Genomic DNA, 16,423 nt, shown 5'->3' with positions numbered 1-16,423 from the left:
TGGACGAGATGATCTTGAGGTTCTCGATGCTGAGACCTCAGGGGGGAGCCTGACCTGGGAGACCTGTGGCAGCAGGGGCAGTGTCTGCTCCATGCGCAGCTGAGTCCTCAGCGGGGCCTCTCAGTAAATATTTATTGCCTGAGTACATGACCTTTTTTCTCTTTTGCTCCTTCCTGCTATAGGCATGGCTCTGGACAGTCCCTGGTGTCTTGGGCGTGTGCCCACCTAGGGGTCACCTGTCCCTCCATGGGCAGCTGGCTGCACGAAGGAAAATAAAATGATGCCAGCTTTTCCCACGAGATTTGGAGCTGGGGTGACCTCACTGGATGCCATTTCTGCTAGACATTCCTTCTCATTTAAAGCCAGCAGACAGCGTGTCTCTGAAACAACTTTTCAGGCAGTTAGCCAGCACTGGCCTCTGCCAGGAAAGGTATTCAGAGGTATATTTGACAAAGCCCCTGTCTTCAGGGAATATAAGACTGAGTGGGGGAAATAAGACCAGAATGCCACCAGCTGTTACTTGTCTGGCTGCTGCAGGTGCCATGCTGGTGCAAGAACCAGAGAAGGAGGCGAAGCAATGAGTTGGCACAGGACGGAGGACCGAAGAATATTCTGATGGGTCATCTAACAATGAGAAGCTTGCATTTCCTCATTTGTAACAGGGAGGGGAGAGGAACCTTCCGCCTGCTGGGAGCTCCGGGGTGTCAGGTGCTTCTCAGATACTCGCTCGTCTGACGCTTGTTTTTCTGTTATGGCCACCGAGACACTGAAAGGTTGAGTAACTTTCCCAAGGTCACACAGCCAGTCTATGGCAGACGTAGGGTTGGAACTCAGGTCCACTTAATTCAAAGCCTGTACTGGCCTCTATGGGTTTCTGGAGAACTCGGGTGGTAATAACAGGGATTTTAGAAAGCTGAGTATGTAGAAATATAAAGCCCTGAGACTTTGAGGCTAATCTGAAGAAGGCTCCTGAGGACTGCTGTGTCAAGCAGGTGTCTCTGAGGATGCAGAGTGCCCAGAAAGCCTGGGTCCACCATCTGGGCAGGGGCTGCCTTTTACAAGGTGACTCTCTCCTGTCAGGGAAACTTAAGACCCGTTGGGAGGTCGTCAACCAGACTGGGGGCTTCCCAGGGGGCTCAGTGAGTAAAGAATCTGCCTGCAGTGCAGGAGACACAGGAGACACGGGTTCGATCCCTGGGTCAGGAAGATCTCCTGGAGGAGGGCGTGGCAACGCATTCCAGTATTCTTGCCTAGAGAATCCTATGGACAGAGGAGGTTGGCAGACTACAGTCCATGGGCTCACAAAGAGTCAGACGTGACTGAAGTGACTGAGCGTGCACATGCGTGCACAGCCAGTCTGGGCTCCAGACCCCTTGTGGTCCAGGGAGAGAGAGGAGGAGGCAGGAACCTGATCCGAGATTCAAGCAAGGAACCCTGGTGAGGAGCTGGAAGCAGGGTTTAGGCCTCAGATCTACAGATGAACAGTCTGGTGACTCTGGCTAAACCTTTGAGAACCAGAGCCCCAGAGGGCATTGCTGAAGGAAACTTAGAAGTCATCTCAGTGGAAGGCCCCCAGTGAATCAGGGGTCGACCTAGAAATCCATGTATTTCTCTTCCTTTCCCATTGCCCTGGGTCTCTGCATTCCAAGTCTCAGTTTCCTCCACGTGTGAAATGAGGGGGTTGAATGGGAAATTTTCTACTACCATTTAGGTTTTGACATTCTGCACTGAGTGAGAGCCCCGGAAATCCCCCGAAGTACCTGCGAAATCAGGTCAGACAGCAGACAGGCTGAGCACCCGGCCATCAGTGCACAGGCCTAACCTCTGTGGGCTGCAGGACCATCCACCAGGTGGGTCTTGGGTGAGAGGAGGCCTGAGAATGGCGAGGGCAACAGGGGCTGGTCTCTGGATGGGACGGTGCTAGCACTGGCCTGAAAAGGATTAACCAGGCAGTGGTTAAAGGTGCAGACCCTAGAGCCAGAGGTTTGAATCTTGGCTCCGACAGTCAGGTTTGGGCAATGCCGTCAGCCTGTCTGGGTCTTCATTCCTCATCTGCAAAAAGGATATGATTAAAATAGTAGAGTTGTTAAAAGGACCAAATAAAGTCATGCATGTAATGTGTTTCACAGAGTGTTCAAGATGTTAGCTAGTGTTATTTTATTGTTTTTTAACATATACGGAATGGGATACTCAGAGATCAGACACTGAGTTTGCAGCAAGGCTTGGAGACACCAACCGGTAGGGTAGTAAGAGCCAGATGCCAGCTTAAATCTTGACTTCACGGCAACCTTGGACTAGTGACTTAGTCTCCCTCAGCCGCTTCATCTATAAAATGGGGCCAAATAAAACCCCTCACCTGTTGTTGTGCAGACTCAGTGACAACTTGTCAAGACGAGCCTCTTCTGCAGGGTTACTCGTACTTGGGGCTTTCCCTCCCCGTCCCTGGAAACGTTATAGAGGAGGGGACTGAATCTGTAGTTTTGCCAGAAAGCAAAGAAGGGAGCTTTAGACCTGGGAGCAGGGCCTCAGCCCCATCACTGGGTCCTGTCCCGTCTGACCCAGGGCTGATAGAGGAGAAACAGGGTCCCCCATACGGCTCTCTGCCCAGGTCCCTCTAGGAGGGCTGGCAGGTGTCCCCGGCTCTGTGGGTCCTGGGGTTCACTTCGTGGTCAGAGGAAGGCAATCCTGTGTCAAGGCATCACATACCCTCCTCGGGAGGGGTGGGGAGGGGCTGTGCCCTGAGCCTGTGAGAGAGGCATGTTCTGGCCACCGTGGGCCTCCAGAGGACCTGTGATTATTGTTCCTCTGAGGGGCGTTGGCTGAACCTGCTCTTCAGCCCCGGGAGGATCGTCATTCCAGGCCTGGCAGGTTCCATTAATCACCTTCTTGTCTGTTTTGATCCCCACTGAGAGAGAGAGAGAGGGCTCCTGCTTTGGGCTGAATCACACCTTTTCAGCGAGAGAGCTGAGCCATCAGTTTGGAGCAGGAGAGCTGGGCAGGGTCGGGGTAAGGCTAAATCCCTGGTCTCACCAGGTTTTGGAGCACCGTGGCCCACCCTGGCTCTCTCCCTGATGCTGACACCTGCGAAGGGAGATGCAGGCCCACTCCCCCACCTGAAGAAAACAAAGGCCAAGAAAGCCCTGACTCAGAACCTTCCTTTCTGGTATTGCAGAATCAGCAAAAGGGTTTCCAGGACCACCTCAACTCACCTCTCCCCAGCCCCTGGCCTATCCCACCAAGCCCTTCAGGCTGTTGTGGGCAGAGGGCAGCTCCCAGGAGGCCATTCACGGCCACCCATGGCCTCCTTGGTAAGTGGAAACTGGAAGCCTGAGTCCTGGGTCCACCATTCTCAGCCCTGGAAACTCTATTCTGGGCTTCTGAGAGGCCAGCTCAAGGCCCTTTACTTTTGGCTCGAGAAGGAAATGGCAACCCACTCCAGTATTCTTGCCCGGAGAATCCCGTGGACAGAGGAGCCTGTTGGGCTGCAGTCCATGGGTTGGCAAAGAGTTGGACATGACCGAGTGACTAGGCATGAAGGTGAGGCCTCCTCTGGTGGGCTTCCTAAGTGGACCCTGAGTCTCAGGCACATCCCAGGCTCCTCAGCAGGGACCCTGGCCTCAGGCCCTAGGTCATATCCTCTATGTGGCCTCTTGGTCAAACATGCACAAGCTGAGTCAGGCATCACATGGTTGTGGGACTAGAAAGAGCTCAGTATTACAAGACTTCCTTTTTGGAACTGGCTATGCCTCTGAGGCTGCTGCTGTAATGAAATCATTAAATCCATGGGTCAGGCTGACCTAGGGCTTCTCAACCTGGGCACAATTGACCTTCTGGGCTGGAGGATTCTTGGTGGCAGGGGCTGTCCTGTGCACTGTAGGGTATTCAGCAGTATCTCTGGTCTCTGTCCTCCAGATACCAGTAGTATCCCTTTGGTGTGATGAACAAAATGTCTCCAGACACTATGAAGTGTCCCTTGGGAAGCAGAATAGCCCCTGGCTGAGAACCTCTAGATTCATCTATGGTGACAGAGTTGGAATTATTGTTATATTAGGGGAATGGGGGATATGGACGGCAGTTGACCAGGAAAAGGTACAATGAGATTTATAGGAAGTTGGAAATGTTCTGAGTGGTGGCTTAAAGTTTCATAGCTGAGGATCCCACATTACGAGCCCCACAACTAGATCCCACATTAAGCCTGATGCTTATAATTTGTCTATTTTGCTGTAGGAAAAAATATGCCTAAAGAATGAGCCTAGTCTGATTCAGGTCAATGTATGGCAAAAACCACTACAGTATTGTAAAGTAATTAGCCTCCAATTAAAATAAATAAATTAATTAAATTAAAAAAAATGAAAAAAAAAAAAAAAGAATGAGCCTAGCGTCAGACAGATCCAGACTTGGGTTTCAGTCCTGACTCTGCCCTTAAGGCTTAGTTTCCTTCTCTGTAAAATGAGGATAAGAGTAGGGTCAACCTTCCTGGGCCACTGCAAAGATTAAACAAGGTGTGCGTGCTTAGTTGCTCAGTCATGTCTGATTCTTTGAGAACCCATGGACTGTAGCCGAGGAGGCTCCTCTGTCCATGGGATTTCCCAGGCAAGAATACTAGAGTGGGTTGCCATCTCCTTCTCTAGGGGATCTTCCCCACCCAGGGATCGAACAGAAGTCTCCTGCATTGGCAGGAGAACGGATCCTTTACCACTGAGCCACCAGGAAAGCCCCAAGGCAGTCATTATACAATTCTTAGCCCAGTGCCTGCATATGGTGAGGGATCTGAGGGTGTTAGCTCTTACCAGGTGTGGGTCCCCTTGCCCTTTCTCCGCCTCCTGTTCCCCAGCTGTGTCAGATGGTCCCTAAGGTCCCTTTCCACCGTGACTTTATCTGATGGTCTTGGAGCCACTTTTTTTCTCAGCCTAAACACCTTCAAGGTCATTGATTCTACAGGACCTTGCTGGAAGCAATGGAGTCGATGAAGTGCCGAGAAGCACACAGAACATCTCAGTCAGACTTTTTTGAAATAGGATGAAGGGAGGCGGAGGGCCACTTTGCCCCTTCCTTCCCTCTGCAGAGGCTCCCTGGCAGGCAGGTGCAGCTCAGTCCCCGTTCTAACATTGGGTGGGGCTGATGGGAGTGAGTTCCCTAAGCGGAGAGGTGAGACAGAATTCAGTTGTCAAAGGGTAGTCTCAAGGAGAACACAGTTCCCTCTGAATCATCCCTTTTGTTAAGGATTTAAAAAAAAAAAAAAAAAAAGGCCCCTTCCCCCAGAGGCACAACCCACCCTGGAGAACGGAGGTAACTGAGCTTGTGGGAAACATACGTGCAGTTGGCACCAGTCAGAGGGTGGGGAAGGGAGGAGAGAAGAGAGTGCCACTGTCCAACCCCTTGGAAGGTGTATAAAAGGCATCCACTGCGGAGGAGAGCCACAGTCCTCGGCCAGACCAAGCCAAGCTCCTGCCGCACCTGCTCTCTGCCCATCTCACTCTCACCATGAGCTGTCGCCTGCAGAGTTCCTCCGCCAGCTATGGAGGTGGCTTCGGGGCTGGCTCTTGCCAGCTTGGAGGAGGTCGCAGTATCTCTACCTGCTCAACCCGGTTTGTCTCTGGGGGATCTGCTGGGGGCTTTGGGGGTGGTGTGAGCTGCGGCTTCGGTGGAGGGGCCGGTAGTGGCTATGGGGGTGGCTTTGGAGGCAGCTTCGGAGGTGGCTTCGGAGGTGGCTTTGGTGGGGGTTTTGGTGGAGGCTTCGGTGACTTCGGTGGTGGAGATGGCGGCCTCCTCTCTGGCAACGAGAAGATCACCATGCAGAATCTCAACGACCGCCTGGCCTCCTACCTGGAGAAGGTGCGTGCGCTGGAGGAGGCCAACGCTGACCTGGAGGTGAAGATCCGAGACTGGCACCTGAAGCAGACCCCGACCAGCCCGGAGCGTGACTACAGTCCCTACTTCAAGACCATAGATGAACTCCGGGAAAAGGTGAGCCCTTGCAGGTTGAGCAGGGTTCTCTTGCGAGCAGGGCAGAGACTCGATGGCCACGAAATGCAGGGTCTCCAGGGACCAGCAGATGCAGTGTGGATGGAGTTCTCACCCTTTCTTTGGGTGAAAATCTAGGCTTTTACTGCCTATCAAGCCTCTCTTTTGTGTTCCAACACCTCTCTGCATGGTCTTTCTCATGCTATGCATTTTCTCTCATTATTCATTTTTATTGTTCTTATTCATGCCAACTTTTTTTTTTTTTTTTTTTTTTTTTACTGCTTTCCAAACAGTTATGTTGTTAGCGACTTGATCTCTATAATCCTAACCCACTGGGTTATTTGGAAACCGTGACAGCTTTAAAAGCCACTAAGAATGGATAAAATCAACAGAGAAAGGAATACATGTTCATTCATTGGTCTGGGAACACTGGTTTGTTTTGTAGGGGCCCCCTTTAAACTGGTGTTCTCAACTGGCCTCAAGCAGGTGGGGGAGATGCAGGCAGTGCTAAGCTGAGATTCTCTCACTCTGTGAGGCCAGCTTGTTGGAACAGAAATCCACCTGCCTGGGCTGGGTCCCAGCTATGTGGGGTGGATTTTAAGTGCTTTGGAACACAAAAGTTGAGACAGGAAATTCAAATGGATGGGGATATTTATTGAAATTCCACTCTGCTCAGTGGGGAGGCCAGCTCCAGTGAAGTTATGAACTGTAGGGAGCGAGGCTGATTCTTTCCTGATTTTTAAAAATTAGGTAATTAATTAGGCTATGCAGGTCCCGGTTGCAGCACAGGGGATTTTTAAATTGTGACTTACGGGATCCAGTTCCCCGACCAGGGATTGAACCCAACTTCCCCTGGGAGCTCGGATTCCTAACCCCTGGACCACCAGGGAAGTCCCCTCTCCTGATCTTAAGGAGAAGGAAGGGGCTCACGACAGTGACCTTATCAGATTGCTAGTGTGGCTGTGGAGAATGACTAACCACAGACATCCCTGATGGGGTGGCTCCCCTGCAATGCACGTACAGATCACCATGACCAGACACAGAACGCTGGAGTGACAGAATGAACTGGGGGGACCTATCTCATCCTTCACTTTACAGAGAGGAACTGAGGCCCAAACAGAAGTGCCTTGTCCCAGCCCGCAGGGGAAGGGAGCAGGCAGAGCTGCACGGCCACCCGTCCAGCCCATGTTTTCTCAGTCCTCCTCCCTGAGCTCGTGGACCCTCCAGCGGTCACCTTCTCTATTTTGCAGATCTTGGCGGCCACCATTGACAACAACCGGATCATCCTGGAGATTGACAATGCCCGGCTGGCTGCCGATGACTTCAGGCTCAAGTGAGTTTTATTTCCCTCCTCCCGCTTTCTCAGCCGTTCTTGTTTTAGACGAATGTTCCTCTGATCAATGTAATCCTAGCATCCCAGGAGTAAAGGTCTTGGGGAAGGAGCAGAGTTCAGAGGAGGGTAGGGGTGTCTCCAATTTCATTTCTGTCCCTTTCTCTCTCTCTCCCTCTGTTTCTTTCATTTTTTTTTTTTTTTAATTTGAGCAGAGAAAGGTTTATTGCAGAGCCAAGCAAGGACTATGTGTGACTTCTGCTCAAAACCTTCAATTCCTAATACCATTTCTGTGTTGTTTTTCATTTAAAAAAATATTAGGTATGAGAACGAGCTGACCCTGCGCCAGAGTGTGGAGGCCGACATCAACGGCCTGCGCAGGGTGCTGGATGAGCTGACCCTGACCAAGACGGATCTGGAGATGCAGATTGAGAGCCTGAACGAGGAGCTGGCCTACCTGAAGAAGAACCACGAGGAGGTGAGGGGGGGAGCTGGGCCTGCTGTGGCTGAATCACCTCCAGCAAGAATGGGGAGCCCTCTGCTGAGGTCAGACTCAGCTCTCCACAGTGGAACCTCGAAGCACTTTCTGGAACATTCTGGTAGCATTCAGAGCCGAGGAAAGGCAGGCTGAGGAGTTTCACGCATCTTCCTTTCCCATCCTCACAGGAGATGAAGGAGTTCAGCAACCAGATGGTCGGCCAGGTCAACGTGGAGATGGACGCCACTCCAGGCATTGACCTGACCCGCGTGCTGGCAGAGATGAGAGAGCAGTACGAGGCCATGGCGGAGAAGAACCGCCGGGATGCCGAGGAATGGTTCCACAGCAAGGTACCTGGCTGTCTCACCCAGCCGAGCCAGAGGGTGCCTGGGCCATCCAGCTGGGCTCCTCCGTCACCTCCGTCCTGCTTGAATTCCAGAGTGCCGAGCTGAACAAGGAGGTGTCTTCCAGCACGGCCATGATCCAGACCAGCAAGACAGAGATCACCGAGCTCAGGCGCACGCTCCAGGGCCTGGAGATCGAGCTGCAGTCCCAGCTGAGCATGGTACACTGGCTGCCCTCTGCCCTGTGGCTGCCCCCTCGAGGCCCCTCCCCCAGGCCTGGCATCCCTCAGACCTTCTCCTCTGCTGTCCAACCAGAAAGCCGGGCTGGAGAGCACGTTGGCGGAGACGGAATGCCGCTACGCCCTGCAGCTGCAGCAGATCCAGGGTCTCATCAGCAGCATCGAGGCCCAGCTGAGCGAGCTCCGCAGTGAGATGGAGTGCCAGAACCAGGAGTACAAGATGCTGCTGGACATCAAGACGCGACTGGAACAGGAGATCGCCACCTACCGCAGCCTGCTGGAGGGCCAGGATGCCAAGTAGGTCCCGCAGGAAGGGAACTGGGGGACTCTGTGCTTTCAGAACAGGCAGGGTCTTAGGGATCGTGTCTGGCAGGGGAGGGCATCTGTCTGCACTCTAACAGCTTGGACCAAAATCCAAGACCAGAGCTTCTTCCTTGTCCCCTGGCATCGGACTGTGGGGGCGTTTCCCTTAACCTTCTCATCTGGGCTTCTGGATTAGACTTGGCAGGGCTAGGGACCATGGAGAAAATATCTCATGCTGGAAAAGTATGAGCTTGGATTCAGGACAGCCCAACAAATCCGTTAATCTAGAGATTGAACTGCCTTCAGACTATTTGCAGGGGCCAGGCCATCCTTGTAGGCTCAAGGGAAGGGTAGAGGGTCCAGTGAAACAAAAGGAGGACAAAATTCCCAGCAAATGCTCAATAACATCTTCTGAGGCTTCACAGACAGACAGACAGACAGGACAGGTCTGGGTTCACCTGATGCTGCTGCCCTGTGGCCTGGGGGCACAGCTGGGAAAAGAGCCCAACTCAGGGGCTCCAAGGGCTCCTGAGAGGCTCCAGGTGAGGACAGCTAAGCGGCCGCTCTTGGTTGCCTCCCGTTCACGGCTGCCTCTCTCCTCTCTCCCAGGTTGATCGGTTTCACCACAGGAGGTAAGAAGATAACCCAGTGGGAGAGGCGATCAGGCTCCTATTCATCGGCCTGGGGTGGGGGTAGGGGGGAGGCAGGAGGCAGGGCTGGGCTCCCCCGTGTAGGGAGGGGGATGGGGCTGGAGCAGCGGTGGTCACCTGCTCCTCCGTTTTCCTTGCTGCCCCACAGACGCATGGGGCTGCTGTGGAGAGAGTCCCTCAGACAGTAACAGAATCCCCATCACCTACCCCTGCCCCCGACCTCCTGACCTATTTGGAGTTTGGGGCCCTCCTGTGGGGGGCCAGGCTGGCCTGAGGTGGGTCTCCTCCAGCCTGAAGGTCTTTTGCCTCCTTCCTTTTCCAGGAACCTCCGGCAGCAACTCCGGTCGCCGGGTTCCAGAAAACAGTAGGCCTTAATTCTGCCAGGCGGTCCCTCCCTCTGTCTTCAGCACCCAGAGGAGGAGAGAGCTGGTGGCTCCCTGCAGGAGTGAGGGAGGCATTGCAAGGCGCCTCGGCCACTCTGCGCCCGGCCACTGCCCTTCCTGAGGGAGGCCGCTCCCCGCCCTGCCCTGCCCCCACCCCCAGGTCTGCTTCCTCCCCTCCCTGACCTGGCTCCTTTCTGATTCCTCTGCTTCTCCACTGAAAAGAAAAGCTAATTCAATAAAATTCCCCGGCTTCTTGCAAACGTATTTTTGATTCTGGCCTGGTTTCTGGGGGTGGCGCCTGCCAAGGCCCTGGCTGGGGATGGTGGGGCAAGGGGCCGGTGTGGTCCGGCTGAGTGGCCCACCCTGAGGAGGCTCGGCCCAGAGAGCTCTGAGCTGGGAAGGACACAAGGCACCCGGGCCGACTGTCAGCCACAGGTGGGATGCTGGCAGACACAGGGACACAGGTGGTTCGTGGATGACGGCATCCTGTAAACGTGGAGTTGCGGGGGCACTCGGGCCAGTTCAGTACCCTATAGGACATCTGGTAATAAGGAAGTGATGGGGTTCTGGTAAAGTCCGGTGATGGCGTGATGCGGGAAGAAGTACGCAGGGTTTAGGGCAGGGTGCAAGGGGCTAGGGCTGCTGTAGGGAGAAGGAGACCGAGGACAAGCACTCCAGCTCCAACCACCGCCTCCCTGCTTCCCACACAGAGAGCTCCCTTTGAGATTATGGGTGCCCAGGCCTGAAGCCCCCCCACCTCTTGGCTTGCCCCAAGTTCCTGCCATTCCAAGCCACAACTCACGGAGGGACCTCAGTCCGGCTGATACTGACCCTCCTCCCCCTGCTTCTCTGGCTGTGCCGGCTCAGACAAGCAGCCTCCCCTGGCTGCACTTAACTCCTTCCTGGCACTGGCCGCCTGGATTCTGGTGTAGGCACTCTTCTCTTTTTCGTCTTCAGCCCCCTGCCCCTTGGGGCATCTGGAGCACGTCCGCAGTCGCAGTGTGTCCTGCTGACTCTCCAGAGAGGCCCCTCCTCTCTGTTCCTGTCTCACATACCCAAATGAGTTGGCCATCGCCTCGTTGGATGCACTTGATGAAGGAGCACCCCTCCTTCTCCCAATTCTGGGCCTTTCCGCTCCTCCATCCCAGAGGACCCGGAGACCCAAACCATGTGCCTGGGAGTCCTCTTGGTTCCCTCTTTCCTTCACCTCCTTCACAAGTCCATCCCTGCTTTACTTGTAATGTTCTCCTCACCTGTCTGATCTTAACTTGCTGGGCAGGTTGCTTTGGCCTCCCTGCCTCTGGTTTGAGCTCCCCCTTCATCCATGCCCCACACACCAGCTGGGGCGATTGCTGGAAATGAAAAGCCCTCCTGGCTCAGAGATGCTGCAAGAGCTCCCCGTGGGTCACTGAGGAAAGCCTAGACTCTTCACCAGCCAAGAGGTCACCTGGCTCTGGCCTCTTCTGGCCTCTCTCTGACCTTGAAATCCACACTAGCCTCCCCCTTGTCCACCTGGAGGTCCTGCCACTCCAAACTGCTCTCAGTGACCCAGCCATGTGGCTGGACCTCTCGGGCCCTTGTTCAGTGAGGGATCTCGGTCTAATCTGATCTTCCACCTCTGTGCTCTATTATTGGAGACCAGGTGGCCCTAGTGGTAAAGAACCCCCTTGCCAGTGCAGGAGACATAAGAGACGTGGGTTCCATCCCTGGGTCAGGAAGATCCCCTGGAGAAGAGCGTGGCAACCCACTGGAGTGGGAAATTCCATGGACAGAGGAGCCTGGTGGGCTACAGTCCATAGGATCGCAAAGAGTCAGACACGACTGAAATGACTTAGCATGACAGGACCAGGTTTTTTATTCAACATTCTGATGGAGATGGCCACCCCCTCCTCTGTGGTGCAGGGAGAGAGTGGGGTGTACTCAGGTGTTTGCGCATCTGCGCCCCCCCCTCCACCCCACCCCAGAGTTGACTGTTGACTGCATGTGCCGAGGGGCAGGCTGTGTCCAGCCAACTGCTGGGGCTTGGCCAATGCTTACTGAAGGGAGAGACCAGTGAATAAACTGGGGGAATGCCTCTTAGATGCTGTCTGAGTTTTGTCGTGAGGTTGTAGGCCAGAAGGTACGGGTGCTCGGCACTCTTGCCAACTGCCTGTTCTCTGCTCCCTCTATTTTCTCCCTTGCCTCCCCTCCTCCTATAGTCACTGCTCTCATTCATCAGCGTCTTCCTCCTCCTTCACCCCGAGCCTGTCTGAGCTCCGGCCAGTTGGTTTAGTCCACAGTGGTCGTTCAGAGGTGACCTGCCCAACTTGTTAAGCCAGGGAAAGCTGTGGCTGTCCACTCATCTCAGATCCCACTCCCACCCCCCCGCCCCACCCTGTGGAATGAGGTGTGGTTCCGTTCTCTTCCACACACCCAGAGCTGTCCTAGGAGCTCAGACATCAACGAGGAAGAGGACACGACCTCCACTCCCAAAACTCGGCTACTTTTTTTTCTTAATTTATTTCATCAGCAGCTGCTTATGAAGTGCACCATGTACCAGATGCTATACTGGATCCAGCAGAGAGAAGGATACACACATATTTCCATCTTCAAAGCTTAGTTCCGGGTTCAGCTTCTGCCACAGATCTCCGCTCTTTCCCCACCACTGCCAGCCTCCCGGGTGTATCCCCAAGGCTCCCTGGACTGATGGACACCACGGTCCTTTCAGGAGAGCAGGCCGTGACGTCCACAGGCTCTGGAGCCACACTCTTCTGGCAGGCGTCCTGACTGTTGCCGGCTCCATGTGTAACCCTGGCCAAGTCACTTACCCCTGTGGGCTCACTTTCCTCCCTGCTCAGTACTCCCTCGGAAGCTATGGAAGTCAAATGCTTAGAACAGTCCCGGCAAGTAGTAAGTGCTCAATAAATTAAGCCTTTGTCATCCTCTTCCCTTCAGGGCAGGGATGGTTTCCTCCTCCTCCTTCTCCTCCTAACTAGGATGTTATAGGAGCTCAGTAAATGTGCTGGATGGAGGAATGAGGGCTGAATGAAGATAGGCTTTGGGAGATAAAGAGGTAGGCAAGCATTCTGTCCTGCAGGCATGAGGAAGGGGCTTGGACCAGATGAGATACTCAGAGCTGAGCCCCATCGCTGGTGCAGGGGCCCCTGGGGTCCATATCCCAGGTTTGCTGGGCTTGGAGCAGCCCCTCTCCCCGAGACCCAGACCGAGGATGTATGGGGGCAGCCTCCTCCTTTTCTAAGCCAGTGCTGGGTGGTCTGGTGGGGTGTGGGGCTAGTTGTCCATGTGAAACAGTGAAATGAGCTGGACGCTGGGCCTGGCAGGGGCTCTGGCCTGACCATTTCATCCAGACCCCCGGGAGGAGATTGAGCAGCTGGGCTCCATCCAAGGACCTCTGTGGCCAAATCAGAAATCCTGAGGAAGCTGAGAGGCAGGTCGGGGGAGGGGGCTTGAAGGGAGGGGGAGGGGTGTTAGTGTCAAAGCTGACTCGAGAGCCTTCCTGAACTGGACAGGGATAGTCACCCCAGGGCTCTGGCCTGAGATGGGAGAGGCTTGGGGGTGTAAGTGTGCTAAGCCCCTTCAGTTGTGTCTGAGTCTGTGACCCTGTGGACTGTAACACGCCAGGCTCCTCTGTCCATGGGGATTCTCCAGGCAAGAATCGTGGAAGGATTTGCTGTGCCTTTCTCTGGGGGATTCCTGGCCCAAGGATCGAACCTGCGCCTGTTACATCTACCTGCACTGGCAGACAGATTCTTTACCACTGAGATGTGGGAGAAGCTTGGGGGAGGGGAGGGCCATCTGCTCTTTGTATCCAGGACTCATTTCATCCCCTCAGTCATTTGCATGGGGTGACCACTCAAGGGAGGTCAGTTTTATCAGGCCTGCTTGGTCGATACTGTCCCTTCCAGGGATTAGCCAGGTGCCCACCTGTCCCATCGCTCCCCCAGGCTCACATCCTGCTTCCCAGAGCTGTGGCTGTGAGGAACAGCCCTATCCGAGGGAGCCTGACTAACCTCTTTGTCAGTGATTGGCAGTGAACACAGTTAATACAAAAGATGCCAAAACAGAGAGGATGCTAATAAAGGAGAAAGTAATAATGTGTCCAGCATTTGTCTAAGGCTCCTTTTTAACCTTTGTTTTGTTTATCTTTACAAAAACCTGAGTTGGCCCAATTGTACCCATTTTATACCTCTGCAGACTGAGGCTCATACTGGTTAAGGGACCTACTCAGCAGGGTAGCTGGGATCCATGTTCCAACATGGTTTCTGAGACTATGGCTGACCCTTTGTTAAAGTCAAGCACTCAGGTCTGGAATATGGGGCAGAAGCCAAACTCTCACCTAAGCCCCAACACTTAGGGGTCAAAGATGTCTCGTGGAATGTGCCCGTGGCATGCCAGTGCCTCAGAGCTTGGAAAGGATGCACCTCCCCATGGCGGTGATGCACAAAGGTGGCTAATTGCTGCATGACTCTAGGCTGTACAGTCACATCCCCAGCGAGAGGTGCCTCCCTCTCCCAAAGGCTCTGCCCTGGGTGGAGGGACCAGTGCACTTTTGCCCTCACTAATACCTCGCAGTCCCTAATGGGGTTGTGCATCCTGCCTGGACCCTGCAGGGGGCAGGCTCACTCCAGAAAGCTGGCCATGCCACTTTGGCCACTGGCTGGGACACAGAGTGGAGGGTCAGGGCACTTGACCTGATCCCAGCATGAGACCCTACCCATTCTCTACCCTTAGTGGAGCAGTTGGCCAGCAAGGCATGGCTGAGGGCAGCGCTGCAACCCCAAGACCCTTGGGTGCCTGTTGTCCTTCTGTTTGGGAGGGTAGCCTTGAGGCTCCACAGAAGACCCTGAATATGAGATGAGGGTGTCCAGGGCTTCCTAGTAAGGGGAATCTCACTTGAGGGAAGTGGGGGAAGAGATGTCATGGGAGGGCTGTGGTTCACGGAGTGTGATGACGCACTGTCCCAGCTTCCCCATGTCAATGACTGGTCCCTTCTTTCCTCCTGGCCTGGGTCAGTGCATCTCGGGATGGCTGGGACCTGCCACCTGCTGGAAGGTGTTCCTGGGGCTGTTGAGGGCTGGAGTGGAGAAGGGTATGCAGGCTGCCTCACTCTGAGCAGCTTGTTTCGGGGGAGGGCCTCTCACACTGCTGAGCACACATCAGGCTTTTCATCCTCCTGCAGAGCTTGGGAAGGATCAGGTGGGTGGGCACCTGTTGGTGGGGGGAGGGTTTGGGGGCGTTGGCAAATAGCTGATATTCACGCTTCTGGCCCATTTTTATGAACAACCATAATAACTCTGTGGCTTCTTTCATGTGAGGATCTCAGATGAGTTTGAAAGTAGAACCCCCAGTATAAGGCTTGGTTAATTACTGCCTGGAGCCCACAGTCTGTTTTGCAGACATGCTGTTAGCAGGAAGAGAGTGAGGCCGACTGCACATCAGCCCCTGTAAATGCAGACGCTGGAATCCAATCAAACAGGGTGTTTGAAGGATTCGCTTTGTGGTCCAGTTAAGTGGTATCTGAATCAAGGGGACGCAGGAGACTGCAGTAGCAGCATCTCTTCCATTGGGTTTGGCTCTGTGTCTCCCACAAACCACAGATTCTTTAAGGACTTCAGGGAGAGCAGTGACAGCTCTGGAATTCTCCATAAAAGCTGGGTGGGGGGAGTTAGGGACTGAGTGGATTTGAGCGAGAGGCTCTGGACTCTTCCAGACAGGAGCGGTCAGCCAGTGCAGCCGTGCGGGAAGAGCTGGCCTGTGGGCAAGATGGAAGTGGCCTGGGATGCGGAAGGCAGAGCTTGGTGTGAGAGAACTGGAGAGGTATGGCTTAAGATCTGGGTCAGGCAGACTTCTCTGAGCCTCCCACAGGGCAAGAGCAGTTTGGAGCAGACTCCTAGACAATTGTTAAAACCATATTCCAGGGCAAGAGAAAGTACTTTTGTATTTTGGGGGAGATGCAAGTTCCAATATGAGACCCTGTCCAGTCTCCAGCCCTCAGGGAGGCAGTAGGGCAGAGGGGAGTCTGAGGGCAGAGTTACAGCCCTGAGACCCCCTTGGGTGCCTTCTGTCCCTCTGTTTTGGGGGGCAGCCTTAAGGGTCCACAGAAGACCCTGAGTATGAGATGAGGGTGTCTGGGGCTGTTCCAGGGTGATTCTGGGCCTGGTAACAAGATTGGGTCCTGGCCCAGTGGGGATTCAGAATCATCCACAGAGCGGCATGTTGGGAAGTTGGGTGCCCAGGAGCCTGGCAGAGCCCTAAGTCTCGGAAGGAACCAAGAGTCACCTCGCCTGCTCGTAGCACAGGCTCCGGGCCCTGGAGAGGGGCGGCCAGGGGGTGGGGATGCCCTCCATGGTCCCTGATCCTGTGCACTGAGTCTGGTGAGGCCTGGAGACAGCAGGGGGTATGTACAAGTTTGGGGCACAGGCTGGGGGAGCAGGAACTGATCTTAGAGAGGGACTGAGCAGAGAGGGACTTGCCATATCTTGCCGAGAAAGGTCTGAGTCAGCTGGCTGAAGGCAGTTGCCATCAGGTGGAATGTCACTGAGGTGGCCACGAGGGTGAAAAGACACCTTAGCTCTCCTCTTCTGAGTCCTGCTTACCAGGCTGGTGAAGGCAAAAATGGCAGCCATTGAGATTGGGGTACAGAGGAGAGAAAGTCACGATTTTCCAGGGGAAGCTGGATATGCCTGTTCCTGAGACCAGCCAGTCATGGTGACAAGTCACAGGGGGAGGAGG

General features: G+C 54.4%; 1 protein-coding gene across 1 annotated transcript; it reads left to right on the top strand.

The window, feature by feature from the left end:
* Window positions 1-5,484: 5,484 nt before the first annotated feature.
* KRT13 (keratin 13) lies at window positions 5,485-8,656 on the top strand. Its single transcript, XM_068976569.1, has 6 exons — window positions 5,485-5,967; window positions 7,215-7,297; window positions 7,616-7,772; window positions 7,961-8,122; window positions 8,212-8,337; window positions 8,432-8,656. Exons 1-6 carry the CDS (start codon window positions 5,485-5,487, stop codon window positions 8,654-8,656), a joined length of 1,236 nt encoding a protein of 411 aa, XP_068832670.1.
* The last annotated feature ends 7,767 nt before the right edge of the window (window positions 8,657-16,423 follow it).

Source organism: Capricornis sumatraensis, chromosome 8, assembly GCF_032405125.1.
Source record: "Capricornis sumatraensis isolate serow.1 chromosome 8, serow.2, whole genome shotgun sequence".
NCBI classification, from domain to species: Eukaryota; Metazoa; Chordata; class Mammalia; order Artiodactyla; family Bovidae; genus Capricornis; species Capricornis sumatraensis.
This window is presented reverse-complemented; position numbering and strand designations above follow the sequence as displayed.